This window comes from Stegodyphus dumicola, chromosome X1, assembly GCF_044657685.1.
Source record: "Stegodyphus dumicola isolate Sdum_Otavi_A_Nest chromosome X1, ASM4465768v1".
In the NCBI taxonomy this organism is placed as follows: domain Eukaryota; kingdom Metazoa; phylum Arthropoda; class Arachnida; order Araneae; family Eresidae; genus Stegodyphus; species Stegodyphus dumicola.
The window spans coordinates 204907988-204926684 of record NC_140780.1 but is presented as its reverse complement, the minus strand read 5'-3'; the positions used below and the strand labels follow the sequence as shown (position 1 = coordinate 204926684).

Below are 18697 nucleotides of genomic sequence, written 5' to 3'. Positions count from 1 at the left end.
TAAATTATATTGCTTGTATTATTTGTTACTGTACTAAAAATGGTTTGCCTTAATAGATGTTGTGTATTATTTATTTTTAGATTATTATATTAGATTAAGTTTATTCTTATTGGAAAAAAAAGTAATAATGTATATATGTGCAAGATAAGTTGATAAAAAGGTAAATTTTTTTTATTGTTTACTTAAAACATCCAACAGAAATCATACACTTAAAATTTATATGTATAAATTGATTCACATATTTGCATTAAACTGAATATTTTTAAATACATTATCTTAGAATAATAATGTACTTATGTAGAATTTACTAATATTTTACTCTATATACATACAAATATATTGCATTATTTCAGACTTCCATATTTAGATAAAAAAAGGCCAAGCACTTTAAAATTCTTACAGACAAAAAAAAAAAAAAAAAAAAAAAAAGGAAAAGGAAAAGAAAAGGACATTCGAAGTACAGTTCTTATACTAGAAATTAGGTGCTTTGAACCTATAAGTTCTTTTGATAAAGTTAATGACAACACATAGTGCTGCCATTTATTTCTTAAATAGAATATATAAATATGTCATCTATTACTTGAATATAATGTATAATTATTTTCAGGAAAATATTTTTTTAGAAAATATTCATAACATTATAATTTTTCTAACAAAAATAATCATCTGTTATCATACTTCAATACCATAAAATATATTTGGAGGTAAAATGACTTTCCTGTATAAAGTTTTATTTTTGAGCTTATGGGGTCAGGATATAATAAAACAAATACTGCATAAGTCATTTGTAAGTGATTATTTTCTATATTCAGAGTGTGTAATCAGTCACATATATTTTTAAAAAATACCTTAGAATTATCTTTATCATAATTTTGTACATATCCCCCTCCTTCTTTTCAATATTAAATATAAGAGAGTCAATTGTGTTTTTAATAAATCATCAGGTACACTATCAAAAGGTCAAAAATTTTCACGTCTTTATATTAAAATTTGAGTTCTTCTAAGAGTTTAAAACAAACCCACACACAAAAGTTTGCTGTAGAAACCAAAATTGTGATAAAAAATTTCTAAATTTTTTTTTAAGGAGCTGGGTGGTTTGTTTACATTCTTTTTCAGCAAGACTTTTTTCGAGAACAGACTCAAAAATGTATGTACGCATGTATATCTGTGCACACACACACAAACGTATGTACACACATATACATATGCTACATGAACATATGTACATCCGTACATACAATCATCCGTACATACAAGCATATGCACATACATTTCTGAATTATTCTCCTGAACACACTCTTTATGTATATAAATGCTTCTGTATGCAATTTTATAGAAATATTTAGCTACGCATGACAGAAAAGTTACACAAGGTTTTTAAGACGATTTTTCAATTTCGTTTCATAAGAATGTGATTTTACTGCTTGCATGAATGATTTATTTAAATCTGTTGATAAGAATTTCAAGAAATTTTGATTATTTGTGTAAACTCCGCATCAGTATAAAATGATCAAACATTAGCAATTTGAAACAAGAATAATATTCAGATATATTTAAAGTTCTTTATTTTATATAATGTTTTACATATCTATCAAAGAATGATAGTAATTAGTCATCAAACGAAATAAAAAATAACTTTTTCTTGACATTCTAGCACTACACGGAAAAGCAATTCACCCTTCCGATAATCAACACAAATCTAAACAAACATCTCCTTACGACTGGTCGGAATGCGCAGAAATCACGATAGTGTCTCTGTGCAACTAGTCGTACGTTTAGCATTTTTACCATGTTTCAGCTAAACGTCCGACGTCGTACGGGTAGACACAGCCACCCAACTAGGTACATATATAAATTATTTTGCTAATCGGTTAGGAAGTTTTAAGTAGGATATATCCAGAATCTTCAAAATTAGTAATGAAACGTTCAATTTAACCCTTGAGATTTTATTTGCACATTTTTTTCTTTTTTTTAAAAAAAAAAAAAAAAAAAAAACTTAACTGGATCTTTTGTGGAAATATGTAATTATAAACGCTTTTAACTTCTACTTCCACTATTTCAGTGGCGGGAATTCGTTGATGTTCTTGCTTCCGACTGTGTGAGAATTGTTATTTTGTAGATGTAAAAAATTTGTTATATTACCTGTAGATATATACTTTGGTTTCTCGGAATATCATCATGGTGCGCACCAAAGCCGATGCATACACTAAAGGTAATTATTTAATTAACTTATTGTATTTTTTTAGCTTACAGCTATTATATGTAACCGAAACCAAAACGATAGCTGTTCTAGCCAAAGTTAGAATCCATTACTTGCATTTACGGATTATTATTTTCAGTATGAATTATAAAGATGATCGCATTTTTTACCGTACCTCTGAAAAGAAGTGTCTTAGATTTAATCATGACTTTTTGGTTGGATTATTATCGTGTCAGTCGTGTTACCCTAAATGCCTGAAATCCATAAATAACTTATGAACAAAAGTGTACTTTTATAATCATTCATAACTTCGGCTTCATACTAGTAAATTTCCGAATGAAAATACAGTGCTGGTTGTTTACTGAAATTTTAGTCAAAGCTTTCTCACCACATAGGTATCTAAATCAAATGGAATGCTGTGTTAAAAATAACTTTTTTAAAGTAAACAGAATATATTTTGCACTCACGAAATAAAAATAAAGTGTATTTATATTATGCAGTAAAATGTACTTACTGTTTGCCATACACCCCCGCTTTTTCATAAGACCCTGGCTCATTTTTTATATGTTGGTTAAGTGCTCACTGATGATTACAAGATGTACACTAACATAGTTTATTCTACATTGCTACACTAATATTCTATATTACGTTATGATTAATAATAATAGATGCAGTTACATATATAACATGTCCCTTTTTTAACAGAAATAATGAGGATAATAAAATTATACATATTCTTTTAAATAATGAGGTTTTTGTCGGTACATGAATACGAGTTTGTGGAATTCTTTGACTTATTATTTTGGCTTGCATAACGGCGTTTTTTGCGTCAAAAATCGCGCTATACAAAAACAAAGAATTGCATAAACTCGGTATCCATCTACACATCGACCTATTTTCACTTAAAAAAATCCCCGAATTGCACAAAAATGCATCTAAAAACTTCCTAAAATTATCCTAACTCGAATCCGTATATTGGCATTGCCACATCTGAACCTTTCTTCAAATCCATCTAAACTGTTTAGTTAATCTTTGGATTATGGTAACTTGGCGAAAATTTGGCGACCAACCCTGCTACAGCAACCTGCTAGTTTTTTTTTTTTTTTTTTTTTTTTTACGTCATTTTGTTTTCACGAAGTAGAGGCATGTTTTTTTTTTTACTCAACATTTTTTTTTTCCAACAATCTGCTAGCCGAATTACGCTTATGCTAGAACTTTTATGGAACAAAAGTGCTTAATCAAGACGAAGATTAGGTGCAAAATTGGGAGAAAGTGCAGAATCGTCCACTGCTTGCCGCATTTTTAAGAATTGCACATACACGGTATCCATGTACACGTCGACCTATTTTCACTTAAAAAAAAAATCCCAGAATTTTGTAAAAATGGCATTGTGCACACTCTTGACTTTATCCATGTACACTGCTAAAGTCCTAGCTAGTAATCTTTATCGCCTTACCAAAATGTCGCCAAACTACCTGTTACCATATTCCAAAGATTAACCAACTTGTTTTTCAACAAATTTCTTAAACATGATGTCAATTTTGATACGTTAGGATAGCCTTAATTTTGTCTTCATCTGGTTTTAAACCATCTTTAGAAAATAAAAGATCCTCAGGGCCAATTTATTCAGCCCTGATTTACATTTATTTAAATTAAATTTAACATTCTTTTCTCTGGCTCTGTCCAACAACTTCATTAATCTTAAATCATGTTCTTTTTTGTCTTTTCCCCAAACTAATAAGGCATCTATGATACGAGTTGTCATTATATATTTGAACTCCTTCTAAGTCACTAAAAATTTCAGAGAAACTTCTGGTGATGAACTCAATCCATATGGCAACCTTAAAAAACAATATCTACCAAACGAAATATTAAATGTAGTAAATTCACAACTTGAATCTGACTGTTTAATTTTCCAAAATGCTTCATTTGCATCTAAAATACTAAACACCTTTGCATTGGTATTTGATAATGTTCTCTAAGTATGTTTTGGTTAAGGTGCTGAGGATCTATTTTGTAGGTTAACTTTCTTTATAATAGCATCTTTTTCCATTCTTGCCAATTCCTTTTTTAATGGCTTTAATAAGCTAAGTGGAATTTTCCTACAGGGCTCGGTACTTTTCCGTTTCGCCAGCGAATCTCCCCAAGCAGACGTTATTGGTGAAAACACATAGTATACACATAAAAAATGTTGACAAATGTTAGTTCTAAGAATATTTTATTTTGAAGGTATAAACATTTTAATGTCATTTAAAATTTTGTAAAAAAGCCAATAAATAAAGATAATAAATTTGTGAGAAGACAATTTAAGAATTTACCATGCTTTCATCGTACAACATCGGGCCCACCAGCGGCCGAGCGGTCAAGACGCTGAACACTGGTAGTTCGGTCCGAGGTTCGAATCCCGCGAACGGGCTGACTGCATGGGCATTTTCGTGGTTTTCCCCATGTGTAACGTGTATACGAGCCAGTTTCCCTTAGAAAGTCATCCACGAAGGCATCCCTTCCTTTAGGCAGATAGCACTCGTGTGCTTTGCCATAATTAAATAATCCAATCCAATCCATCGTACAACATCCTGATTCACCGGTTCATATCACGTGACCCTAAGTGATCTCATCTCACGTAAATTACGCTACAAAATTCTAATTCTCTCAGTAATTATCCACATTAGTTTCAAGTTAAATCTTAATTTGGAATACAAGTTTAAATGCAAGAATTATATCAATTCGTACGAATAGCTTACTCGGAAATTACGTAAAACCGTAGTACTTTATTTTCCTAGTGCATTCTCATTTTAATGGATGAATTCAACCCTTTGCCTTTTTATATTTTCGCCATTGGGTGAGAAATTGTACTTTACCCTTGACCCCTTTCGATGTTTCACATAATATGCATTTTCCGACTACATCAGTTGTAGTATCATTGTAATTATTTAAAATGACTTTTGATTTAGTCAAACATTTATCTCTTGAATTTAATTGTTTAAATTTAGGCAATGGTAATAAATTACACTGAGCACTGGTATCCAACTTAACAAATAAATATTTAGATATGTTTACTTTTAGTCTTTCAAACCATTCTGTTCTATTTTTAGAAAATGGGTTTGTATCTTCTACTGACCCTAAAATATATTCACTACCATTATAATGCAACTCATGCTCTAAGTTATTCTGTACAACATTAACATTTTTATAAGTGCACATTTTAGAAAAGTGATTTTTCTTTTTACAGTACGCACAAATCTTATTATAAGCAGGACAGTTTTATAACTTATGAAAAGTTCCACATTTTCTACATGGTTTCGGATTATTGTACGTATTTTATTGATAGTTTGAAGATGATTTAGTACTGTGTTGCTTTTGTTTTACATGATATTTTTTTTTAAAGGGTACACTTTTTTCCTCTAAAGGTGGAATTTTATTTCCTTTGATCACTTCAGTTTTATTTTCTTCAGTTAAGTATTTAACTGAAGTTCTGCTAATTCAGAAGCTTTACACATTTTAATTTCTTCAATGTTAACTGATCTTCCTGGTTTTATTTTAATTTTCCTGGTTTTATAACATGCAGGGCATCACACATTAGTTCATTTATATGAACTTAAGAATTTGTAAAAGTACTGAAGATGAATGATGGAGTGGGAATTACAATGAAGAAACACTTTGAGATATAAACAACTCACATAAATGAAACTTTAACTTCAGAATTTACTATTTCTGCAGCTCCAAAATTCATTCATTAGGATTTTAGGTTTCATGAAATTGTTTTAGTTTCTGCTTCTCTTCAGACAGAAATCTGAATCTGTTCAAATTTACTGATTAAATGTTATTTGTTCTCAATTCAGAGTACTTTAGAAAAATGATCAGATAATTTTTAAATTTTGAATGCATACATTCTCCCCATGGGCCACAAGTATACAGCACAGGCTTAAAAAAGTAAGTTAATTAAAACAGTAAATATAACATATTACATACCTAAATAAAACAAAAATAGAGAACATCAGTCTAGATGACTCAAAACACAGATAAGTTCTCTGGCCAAGTCATGTCATGGTCAGATATTGTAAGAACTCACTTAGCTGTTGCCAGAAAGAAGGAAATACAGGTGTTGTAACCACAAGAAATTTTATTTGTCACTGGATTCATTCTTTGTTTCTTATTTAGTACACTAACAATCATATAACTGCTGTCTATTAAGAGAGAGTTGCTCTATTGTTAAAATTTTCGATGAAGTAACATTTATATGAAATAAGTAAGTGTTTTTGTTAAAGAGGTTAACTACTTTAATGGGCCCTGAACACATTTTAAACATATATTAGTTGTAAATGCAGGCCAAGTGAGAGAACTTACCGCATAGGTACAATCAGTAAATTTAGCTTGCTAGGCAGCAGTTGGTGGCCATGCAGTTTTCTGGCATCTATTTCTTTTTTATTATTATTATTATTAATGAGTTGATAATTTTGACTTATTCTTTCTTTGAGACAGTTGCTAGTTTTTCAGCAGGAGCACAGCTGTGCAGTTTATGGGTGGGGCTGTGCTGCTCATAGATAAAGTCAAATTAAATTGGCTTATAAAGCCTGTTTATTTGAGTTTGTTAGCTGTGCATTATGTCAATATCTATTGTGCATAATATTTGCATATGTGCAAATTTTGTTGAATTAAAGTTGTAAATAAAATTAGAATAGTGATTCTAATTTAGCAATTAGTCATGATTTTAATAAAAGGTGAAAGAAAAGTGGATGAAGAAGAACATATGTTTATCTAGAGAAATAGGAAATTGTGTATTTTTGTAGCATTATTCAAATCACAGTTGCATGTCTCTTCATTCTCTCTTCTATACAAGTCTTTCTAAAATTGGTTGATCTTTGGATTATGGTAACTTGGCGATTTTTTGGCGAAAATTTGGCGACCAACTCTGCTACAGCAACCCTCTATTTTTTTTCGCCGCCATTTTGTCTTCACGAAGTAAAGACATGTTTCTTTTCTTTTTTATTTACTCAACACTTTTTCCAACAATCTACTAGCCGAATTACACTTATGCCAGAAATTTTATGTAACAAAACTGCTTAATCATGACAAATATTAACTGCAAAATTGGGAAAAAGTGCACAATCCCAAAATCCTTGTGCGTTTTTCAGAATAGCACATACACATAAACCATTTACACGTCGACTTATTTTTACTTAAAAAAACATCCCAGAATTGCACAAAAATGGCATTGCACACACTCTTAACTTTATCCATCTACACTGCTATTTTCTCATAAATTACAAAAATGTGCACGAAAATGCAAAAAAATTCTGTGAATCTTTAAATTCGGTAAAAAGCACATATATGAAATTACCTGATCGCGAAAAAGTATATACCCTTTCCAAGGATGAACATTTCCACATATAAAATAAATAAAATATCCAAAAACTTTTACCTCTAAATTATCTATTATGTTATAAACGTCACCAACGGATTCATACCTCAAACATTACAAATGGTTACAAATACTTAGTGTCAAATATTTAAATTATTTCCATGCACGTTTACTTCAACTGAAACGTATACCAAATTCCTACAAACATAAAATTCACAAAATAACTATCATTTAATTAAAATATCACTAAACCATGTACACGTCGACTTATTTTTACTTAAAAAAACATCCCAGAATCGCACAAAAATGGCATTGCGCACACTCTTCACTATATCCATGTACGCTGCTTTTTTCTCATAAATTAGAAAAATTTCATGAAAATGCGTGAAAATTTTGTGAATCTTTAAATCCGGTAAAAAGAACATGTATGAAATTACCTGATCGCGAAAAAGTATATACCCTTTCCAAAGATGAACATTTCCACATATAAAATAAATAAAATATCCAAAAACTTTTACCTCTAAATTATGTATTATATTATTAAACGTCACCAACGAATTCATACCGCAAACATTACAAATGGTTACAAATACTTAGTGTCAAATATTTAAATTATTTCCATGCACGTTTAGTTCCACTGAAACGTATACCAAATTCCTACAAACATATAATTCACAAAATAACTATCATTTAATTAAAATATAATTAAATTCAAAAACACTACTTAAAATATAAATAAGCACATACATTAAATTAATAAAAATTAGCTTACAATCCTAATTACTTTAAACTAAATCATTGCTAATAACAGTTTTCCAATAATACTATAGTACTTTAGTTACTCCTTACATTTAGAACAATGCATAAAAATAATATCCTCAAATAATTAAAAATACTAACTTACCTAATCTTCTTCAGAATCTTGATTATGTGGCGGATAAACTTTAATAAACTTCAGGATCTTTAAAATCATACTTATACATAGACTCCAACTACTACGGATTCTCCGTAGTTTCTACGGAAATTCATGAAAAACTACGAGCTATGAAAAGTATGGAAAAAACTACGGATTTTACAGAAACAAGAGCAGGAGAACCAGTACGCAAAACGGAACCAACTAATTCATCCGATGATTGGCTGAATACTCGTGTTATCATATATCACGTGTTGAGTGTGTTCCTAGTTTTGAAGAATTAGCCAATCTAGATCAGTAACTCCAACCGTTAACGACTTATCAATAGTTCCACCCAATTGTTTGTCTCCCAGGTTCCTCGCTGATGCGTGTTTAGGCTGCATTGTGTAGTTTACGGCGAGAGCTTAGCGTGTGTCTTGTGAACTGTGAATCAGGTGAAAGATTTTTAATCATAATGCTGCCTCGAATGAAGAAGCCAAAATTATCAAAGCAGAAGTTTAAAGATTCATATTCTTCAGAATTTCCATGCATTAAAGCGTCCGAAATTTCTGTGAATCACGCACACTGCAGTGTATGCAACAAAGACTTCTCAGTTGCTCATGGCGGAAAAGATGACTGTAAACGGCACGTGTTTTCTCAAAAGCATATAGAACTTGGCACCGTAAAATCTAAAGAAATAACAAATTTCTTAATAAAAGATGATGAAACAGATCCTATAAAAGCCGAATGCTATTTTGTTCGTTTTTTAATTGAACATAATCTACCGCTTTCTGTTTCGGATCATTCCAAAGAGCTTTTCAAAGCAATGTTTCCGGATTCTGCCATGGCAAAAAAATTTAGCTGCGGTCATACCAAAACTGCTGCTATTGTGAAAATGCTTGCAGAAAATACTGTTGCTGATATTATAAAATCAGTGTGCAGTACATCATTTTCTCTAAGTACTGATGGAAGTAATGATAACAATGATAACAAACTGTACCCATTGGTTATAACATCCTACAGTAAAGAAAAGGGAGTGATAATTACTTCATTGATTTCTATTTTAGAATGCACGAATAATACAGGAGAAGGTATTTTTAATTGTATAAAGGAAAACTTTAAAAACAAAGGTTTAGAATGGAAAAATTGCTTATCATTTTCTTCAGATAATGCTAGTAATATGATTGGAAAGTTTAAAGGTGTAGCATCATTTATCAAAATGCATCAACCAAGTATAATCACCCGAGGTTGTCCGTGCCACCTCTTGCATATAGCTGCAAAAAAAGCTACTGAAAAATTAATTAAAAAAAAAGCTACTGAAAAATTAATTGAAAAATTAATTAATTAAAAGCTATTGAAAAATTAATTGAAAAATTCGCTTGCAGAAAATACTGTTGCTGATATTATAAAATCAGTGTGCAGTACATCATTTTCTCTAAGTACTGATGGAAGTAATGATAACAATGATAACAAACTGTACCCATTGGTTATAACATACTACAGTAAAGAAAAGGGAGTGATAATTACTTCATTGATTTCTATTTTAGAATGCACGAATAATACAGGAGAAGGTATTTTTAATTGTATAAATGAAAACTTTAAAAACAAAGGTTTAGAATGGAAAAATTGCTTATCATTTTCTTCAGATAATGCTAGTAATATGATTGGAAAGTTTAAAGGTGTAGCATCATTTATCAAAATGCATCAACCAAGTATAATCACCCGAGGTTGTCCGTGCCACCTCTTGCATATAGCTGCAGAAAAAGCTACTGAAAAATTAATTGGCTCAGAAATTGAAATGTTGATAATAGATATATATTTTTACTTGGAGAAAAGTTCGAAACGGAAGCATAGCTTCAAAGTTGCTCAACAAATTTCGGGACAGAATGCAAAATCTCATAAAATTTTGAAATATTGCAGTACGAGATGGTTGTCTCTTTTAGAATCTATAACAAGGATTTTGGAACAGTGGGATGCTGTGATAAATTTTTTTGGAGATAAACCAGATAACAGTGAGAATGAAGGAAAGAGATTGCAAAACATTAAAAAAATTTTACAGTCACCGACCACCAAATTGTACTTGTTATTTTTGAAAAATACTTTGCCTTTGTTTATAACAGTAAATATTAATTTGCAACAACAAGCTCCTTATATACATAAATTGAGAAGAGAACTTTTTGAACTTTTAATGAATTTATTTGTTAGATTCGTAAAACCATCAGTAATTTCTAAAGAAAATGAAGATGTTACTCTAACGTCTATTCCATTTCAGAAGTATAGTAAACAAAAAGAAAATGAAAATTTAGTGATTGGTGCGGAAACAAGACTATATTTTAAAAATGCCAAGTTGAATGAAAGTGAAGTGAAATCATTTTTCAATTCTGTGCGAGCTTTTTTTGTAACTGCATGTTCATATATAATTGATAAATTTCCACTGAGTGATCCATTTCTAAAACATGCTGAAGTTGCTGACATCAACTTGAGAACTGAAGTCTTATTTTCATCTGTTCTTTACTTGATGAATACTTTTCCATCCATTATTGATGAAAAATGTCTTAATCAAGTAGAAATTGAATTTTCCATGTATCAAGTAGATGATTTGAAAGAAATTGTAGATTTGCATATTGATATAGCAAGGGGAGAAATTGCCAAATTAAAAAATATGAATGGGTGTATTAAATACAAAGTATTGCCTTCTGTAATGCTTGCTGTCTTAATAATACCTCATTCAAATGCAGCTTGAGAAAGAATTTTTTCTATTGTTAAAAAAAATCAGACGGAATTTCGACCAAATTTAGGTCTTAAAACTCTTGAAGCAGTTTTGATTGAAAAAATAAATATGCAGGCAAATGAAGAACTGTGTTATAAAAAAACATTCTCAAAATCAGAACTTAAGCTTGCTAAGCATGCTACATATAAATCTTTGCATTCATAAATTATGCGTATTTTGTTTAATACTTATATGTATCATTCTTGGTTATTTAAATTTTATTTCCCTGTAGAAATCATATCCAGAATAAAGATATGATTTATAGCTTCTGATTTTTTCTATGATTAGTAGTGATTTGAAGTACTTTTTATTAGTGAATGCTTGAGGAGTTAAAAGAAAATTTCTAATTAAATGTGCATATAATTTACAAGGTATATTTTTAATTATTCAGTTTTATATGTATATGGATTTTAAATGTAATAAAATTGATTACAATTAATTATTAATTTAAAATTAATGAATGGTTAATTACAACATACGCTACGTGCACATTTTCAAAGTTGTAAAAATGTCGTTCGCGCGTTGACTACTGACAAGGTTTGCTGAAGGTTCGAGTCTATGCTTATAGTTCACAGCAAGGTGCCAGGTAAAATAAATAACTTAATAAAACATCTTTACTTCTATCTCGCACAACCTTAAAAAGACACTTATTACTACTCCTTTCAATCCCACTAAATACCCATTTCGAATTCACTTTAGTTAGGGCCATGGGATCCAAAAATTAACCAACACTGTTTCACACAACGCAGAATAAAGCTAAATACAAAATTTCCAGATTTCCCTCCTTTTCGGATTAAAGAGCTGTAATTCGTCCATTAATGTCACACGACATATCTCATGATCTCTCATTTCCCTCACACAAAATAATGCGTAATCGGAACTGAGTACTTCTCACATTATTACCAAAGTCCTAGGTAGTAACCTTTATCGCCTCCAAAATGTCGCCAAACTGCCAGTTACCATATTCCAAAGATCAGCCCTAAAATTTTCCTTATTTACATTTATATAATTTAAATTAAAATACTTATAAAGCCTGACTTTTTTTTTTTTTTTTCAGAAAACTGGAAAGTCCCAAAAATTTCGATAGTTTTGTTTTATTAGATTATAGTAAATCAGCTGCATCAGTAATTGATGTACTATAGATCTACTTCACAAATGGGTGATTGGCTCTTGGTATTTTAATTTTTTACTTTTAGAAATACTATTTCATTGTCGGGAGATTTGGTTCAAGAGAATTAACATTTGCCATGCATAATTGCATTTGTTGTATGATATTTGTGCTTGGAAAAATGTTATTTTCATTACTATAAATGAGCCATTAATTGCTGTAAATATATTGGGTAAAAGGTAGTTAGTTGTATTAGTGTGAAGTATATGGCCTGATCCGAGAAGTACATTAACCCCATAAATTTTTAGTGCCATTAAGACTACTATAAATCTAAGAAATACGTGTGGGAAAATGAGATATCTGAAAATGCAAAGTAAATTAATAAATCCATGCCTGTAAAAAGAGTACACGTTAAAATTGTTGTTTGAAATTTTTCAGTAAAAAGTACTTTTCCTATTTAATGATGTAATTCTGAATAAATGCATACAAACTTTTTTATATACTTAATTATGATTGTTGAAACACTGTGCATCATGATTTATTTTCACTAATGTGTATGTGTGTATATATACAGTAGAAAGTCCGAAATCAGGACTCGTCGGGACTTCGGCAATTTCGGATATTAAATCTATTAGGTCATCAGTTTAAATCTAAGATGGCAGGTAGAAATTATAAAATTAAAAATATGAAATCGTGATTTATGAAATAATGAAGTGTTTATGATTTAAAGACTATCAAAATTTACAAAAAAAAGCTTAATATTTATTTGTTTATTTTATTACATATTTTTTTCAATGTAAGTTGTTTAAGTTGCTTCATTTTTGTGCTAATACTTTCTCTTTAATTCTGTAGACAGACATAATCTCTCGTTTAGTTACATTGTTGAAGTCCTGTACCTGACGTTTCGAGGATTCCGACTAACTTGTCAATCAAAATTTTCTCGTTTTCAGTAACTTCTCTGTCACTTTGTTCACTATCGGTAGTGGTATTTTCTGGATCTAGAACCATTCTACAGATTTCACCATTCATTAATTAATTGATGATTGAGAAGTATTGTCATTACAATAAAAAATTTCTTTTATATATCATCTTCATTTATTACCGCTTCTCTATGTTTCTTTACAAAATCCATTAATTGGAAAATTTTACCTTTGTTTTGCGATATCCAAAAACCTTTTAAAATTAGTGACTATCAGCATCAAATTTAGCTATCCTTCACTACATATTTAGCTATGCATCATGAACTTGGCGACTAACAACAAATTGTTCCGTTAAATTTAATCTTGCTTCTATCGTGCACTGAGAAAATTAAGCCTGAGTTGTGCTAGTTTAGTTATTTATAATACTACTCTATTTCTTGCACATGCTTAAGGCTTATCAGAGTTATGAATAAATAAATTCCCACATATACTTAAACCTTATTGAGGGCCGGCGCTAGATATCTTACCGCCTGATGCAGTCTCTGTGGGTCTTAAATTCTGCTGCCATATGAGCCCCTGCACTGGTTCTGGGTTTATGTGAATAACAAATCAGTTATTCTTAATTCAAATAGCTCTAAATGTAATCTTTGGGTCTATGAGTATTATCAACAAAATCTTTTTTTAAATATGGAAACAAATCGTTGGTAAATTTTTCCTCGTCAACATTTTTTAGTGCATTTTGATGCAAAAGCAAAGTTTAAAGTTGTAAAAACATTTAGCAGAATAAGCAATAGAAGATCCCTAAGGTTATATACTGTGCAGACATTGAAGACAAAAGTTTTAAACTTAACCAATTTATTAACAATATATATAAAAATAAAAGTACAATAAATAAATTTAATCAACACCAGAAACTTAAAGAGTATAACATTATCATTGTCAAATTACACTTAGTTGACTATTCATTAACCCCAAGGGTTTTTCCTTTAAAGAATATTACACTATTAATGATACAGTAAATATTTTTACCTTATCTTTGAATACTGGCATTCAATGCGCGAAAAACATATCACAGAACAAAAACTACGTGGTTAATATGAATTTCACTTCAGTATAAATAAGTCCATGCTTTTTGGTCAAGAAGGCACCTGAAAAATTAAACTAAACCTTGAGTGCACCTAAACCGGCAAGAGCTGCTCGCTTGAAAAACATCGCCACTAATCCTGGAAAAACACTTGTATTAAAGATGCCGCCTTCATGAAAACAGAATGCCGCCCACGGCAGTTGCTCACCGGAAATCACAGGTTGGAATCTATTGCCGCCGAACCGTAAAAACAGGATGCCGCCCACTGCAGTCGCTCACATCGTAGCCGCTTTTCAGAATCCAGGAAAAGTCATCTTTGGACCGGAACCATGGCATGCATCGCAATATCGTCTTCCAATGGGGATTGGAAACGGCACACCAAGAAGCAATGCAACTGGAACCAGAAGGAATAAGTCAGAGCGACGCGAGATACTTATACCTAAAGTAGACATGACGTTATCTCACGGCAACCAATCAGCTATTCGATTCAGCTTTTCAGATGACGTAACATCAAGTTTCATTTTTGCATTTTAATTAAGCTGGAACAGTTCGTTCTTAATACAAACAGTGGCAGTGAAAAACGAAGTAGAAGTAATTGCTATATTCCTTTAAAATAAGAACTAAACCTTATGTAAAAATTAGAATTATTTCAAGGAGGAGAGATGATGCAGAAAAAGGGTTACAATAGGTCATATTTTCCAGCAAATGCCCCACATCATGATCTCCGACTTGAAATAGAAACTGAACGCCGGTATTTTTTATAAAATTCAAAACAAGAATAAATAAATATAAATATAACAATACACAACTCCATTGAATTCAGAAAGTTTTAGGGATGATTTGCACATTTTATCCCATTTTTCAAAATTTTACCATAACAAGAAAGTCCAACATGTTACAAAACAATACAAAGACATATGTATGATCATGCATTCAATACATTTACCCAGGGCCCTGGTCATTCACACAACATTCTACACTATACAATTTTTACATTATCTAATACTCATCATAATATGACTTACAACATATATATATATGTATATTTTTTTTTTCAATGGTACAGTCCAAAAATTGAAACGTCTAAACAAAACTATTAAAGTTAAATACACACAAAGAAATTTCACAAGAAAATTGCTCCACAAAATCTTATCAAGTTATGTTTAGTCAGCGATTTTGTCATGGGATCAGCCAGATTATCTTTGCTTGGAACATATTTTAGATTAAAAATTTCCCTGTTCAGTAGATCACGAATGAGGAATAGTTTTACATCTATATGTTTCGTCCTTGAGTATTCAATAGGTGATTTTGTAAAACATATAGCAGCCATGTTATCTGCAAACAATATAGGTTTTGAAACATAGTTATTTGTAATCTTAAACTGAATGCATTCATCCAAAATGTTTTTAAACCAAACCAATTCTTTTGCTGATTCAGTCATGGAAATAAATTCAGCCTCCATAGTAGACAAACTCACTTCCCTTTCTTTAAATGTATGCCAAGATACAGGTGATTCTCCCAAAAAAGCTATTTGTCCGCCAATAGACACCATATCGTCCCTGCTTGAAGCAAAATCCGAATCTGAATAGATATTGAGCTTCAGTTCCTTGCATGCCAGTTTAAGTTTGTGATGTCTGGTATTTGAAACGTATCCTAAAAGTTTAAGTAATCCTTCCCAGTGAAACTTACCAGGATTGCTTTGAAACTGAGAAAATATATTAGCAGCATAGGCTATATCCGGACGAGTACGATTGCAAAGAAACGAGAGGCATCCTAAAACATTTCTATAAGGATAATTCATCATCTCAGTCGTTTCTTCTTGTGTACTGGTACTTTGAGACTTTTATAGACAATAGTTAAAGGTATTTCACACCTTTAACTATTGGAAGGGAAGTAATTTGTATTTTAAAAGACTTGAACCGATTAACTATGTCTTCTATATATAATTGCTGATGAATCAGGACACTATTGTTCTCATATTCAAATTCCTCACCCAAGAGCTTTCTTGTTTTACCCAAAATTTTCAAATCAAAATATAAATTCAGGATTTTTAATATCCTTTTAGCCTGAACTTCACTTTTTCCAAACACAACGTCATCAACATAAACCAACAGAATGACAAAATCTTTAAATCGATAGACACAATTACTCCACTCAAACTTGGTAAACCCTAGGTTACATAGTGTTCTATCTAACTCGTCGTACCATAATCGTCCACTCTGATGCAGACCATGCAAGGCTCTATCTAAACGACACACAAAAGTTTCTTTATCTCGCTCTACAAAACCCTGAGGTTGGGACATGTAAATTTCCTCAGATAAGGGAGAGTAGAGATAGCCACTTTTTACGTCGCACTGTACATTTGCCCATCCAAGGTGTGCAACTAGGAGAGAGAAAAAGAGCCTTATTACTGAAAAGTTGACTACAGGTGAGTAGGTTTGATCATAGGTATCGTATTTAATTTGCCAATAACCCTGAGCCACCAAATGAGCTTTAAAACGAACAATGTTTCCAAATTCGTCACGTTTAATGTTGAAAATCCACCTGCAACCTAGTGGAGTCTTGTCTTTAGGAAGTGGAACAAGATGCCATACCTTATGCTTTCGCATGTTGGCCATTTCCTCTTCCATCGCCTCTATCCATTTATCCTTTTCTGTGGATTTTATTGCCTGATTATAAGTGTTCGGAATTGAAATCTCTAGTCAGCTGTCTTGGGTGCATGACGTTGAAGGAGTGCCGGTTGGGTCGATTTCACTGCTATAAGTATTGCTTTCCTTGAAATCAAACAAGGTAGGATCATACTGAATATTATTCTCAGTGCAATACTTTTCTACATCATCTGGTGATCGTAGTCTTTGATTAGACCCCTTCTCAAAATAGTACACATCCGTACGAGTACCGTCTGGCCTTGGAACAGGCTTACGAAGCCAAGTTACCTGTCTCAATGTAGATTGAGTGTCAGTGCTAGGTATAGAAGAGGGTACACTGGTATCAATTCTTTCCTCTATTTCAGGGAAGTAGCCAGCTGGAGTATCAGTAGATTGGAACTCGACCCTCCCTTCAGATTTCAAATCAGGAAGGGTGCCCAGTGCAGCTCCACTGCAACTTCTCTGCATTCCAACTGACTCTTTAAAAGTAGCATTTAGGGTTTCTACTACTTTTTGTTCATTTTCCAACCAAATTTTGTACCCTTTTGTTCTTACACTGTATCCAATCAATCGGCCCTTCGTTGCCTTTGGATCAAGCTTAGAATTTCTTTTAGCTTTTGGAATTCCCACATAGGCAATCATTCTAAATGCCTTAAGGTAACGCAGTGAGGGTTTTCGCTTAGTATATAATTCAAATGGTGTTCTATCTTGACCTTTACGACAAATTCTATTAAATGAATATGTAAACTACATCACTGCATCCGACCAAAATTCAGGATTCCTACCACTATCATGTAAAATTGCACGTACATTTTTGAGAGCTGTCTGATTGAATCTCTCACAAACGCCATTTTGTTCCGGAGTATATATATCTGTAAATTCGTGCTTTACTCCCTTTTTATTACAATATAACCTGAATTGTTCATTGTCATATTCTTGTCCATTGTCAGTTCTAAAGTATTTCAGTTTAATGTTCAGAGATCTTTCAGCATGTGCTATATGCCTTTCAAAGACTTCAAATACCTGACTTTTTTCTACAATGGGGTACACTACCACATAATGAGAATATTCATCAATAAAGGAAACGAAATAATGTTCACTATTCCTACCTGGAATGTTAATAGATCCCCATACATCAGAAAAAACCCTTTCAAGCGGTCTCTTCACTTGAATACCTTCTAAAGGTCTATAGGAGATTCGTCTTTGCTTATTTGGCAATGCTCACAAAACAAATTAGGTGAGTTCTTTAACACAGGAAGACCTCAAACTGAATGCCTCTTACTAGTCCTGACAATAGCACCATAATTTATATGACCAAACCTACCATGCCATAATTCACTATTGTTATGTTGAACTATGGATGCTTCAAATTTCACAGATTTGCCCGCTTTTTCACTATTTTCGGGAATACATTATAGTTGCTTCCTATCAACTTAGCCTTGAAAATGGTTTCATTTTTATCATTAGTAATTTTAATTTGCCCATTTTTACCATAAAATCTTGCTCCATTGATATCCACTTAGGTCCAGATATTAAATTTCGTCTTAGTTCAGGTGAGTATAAAACATCTTTAAACAAAATTATTCTATCTCCAAATTTCATTTTAATAGTGCCTTTCCCATGAATAGCTGTTGATGAGTTGCTACTACCATGTTCTCATTCTTCACAGGAGAAAAAGTATCATGTAATTCACGATTTTTTCAAAAATGATGA

At 31.6% G+C, this 18697-nt stretch overlaps 1 protein-coding gene across 1 annotated transcript in view; it reads left to right on the top strand.

Moving 5' to 3' along the window:
• Positions 1-2048: 2048 nt before the first annotated feature.
• The window catches only part of LOC118185628 (PCNA-associated factor-like), a 54284-nt gene continuing 37635 nt past the window's right edge, over positions 2049-18697 (top strand). The window contains exon 1 of the mRNA XM_035355520.2: positions 2049-2212. Coding sequence (XP_035211411.1) covers positions 2179-2212 — 34 coding nt within the window. The 5' untranslated portion in view covers positions 2049-2178. The remainder of the gene's footprint in view (positions 2213-18697) is intronic.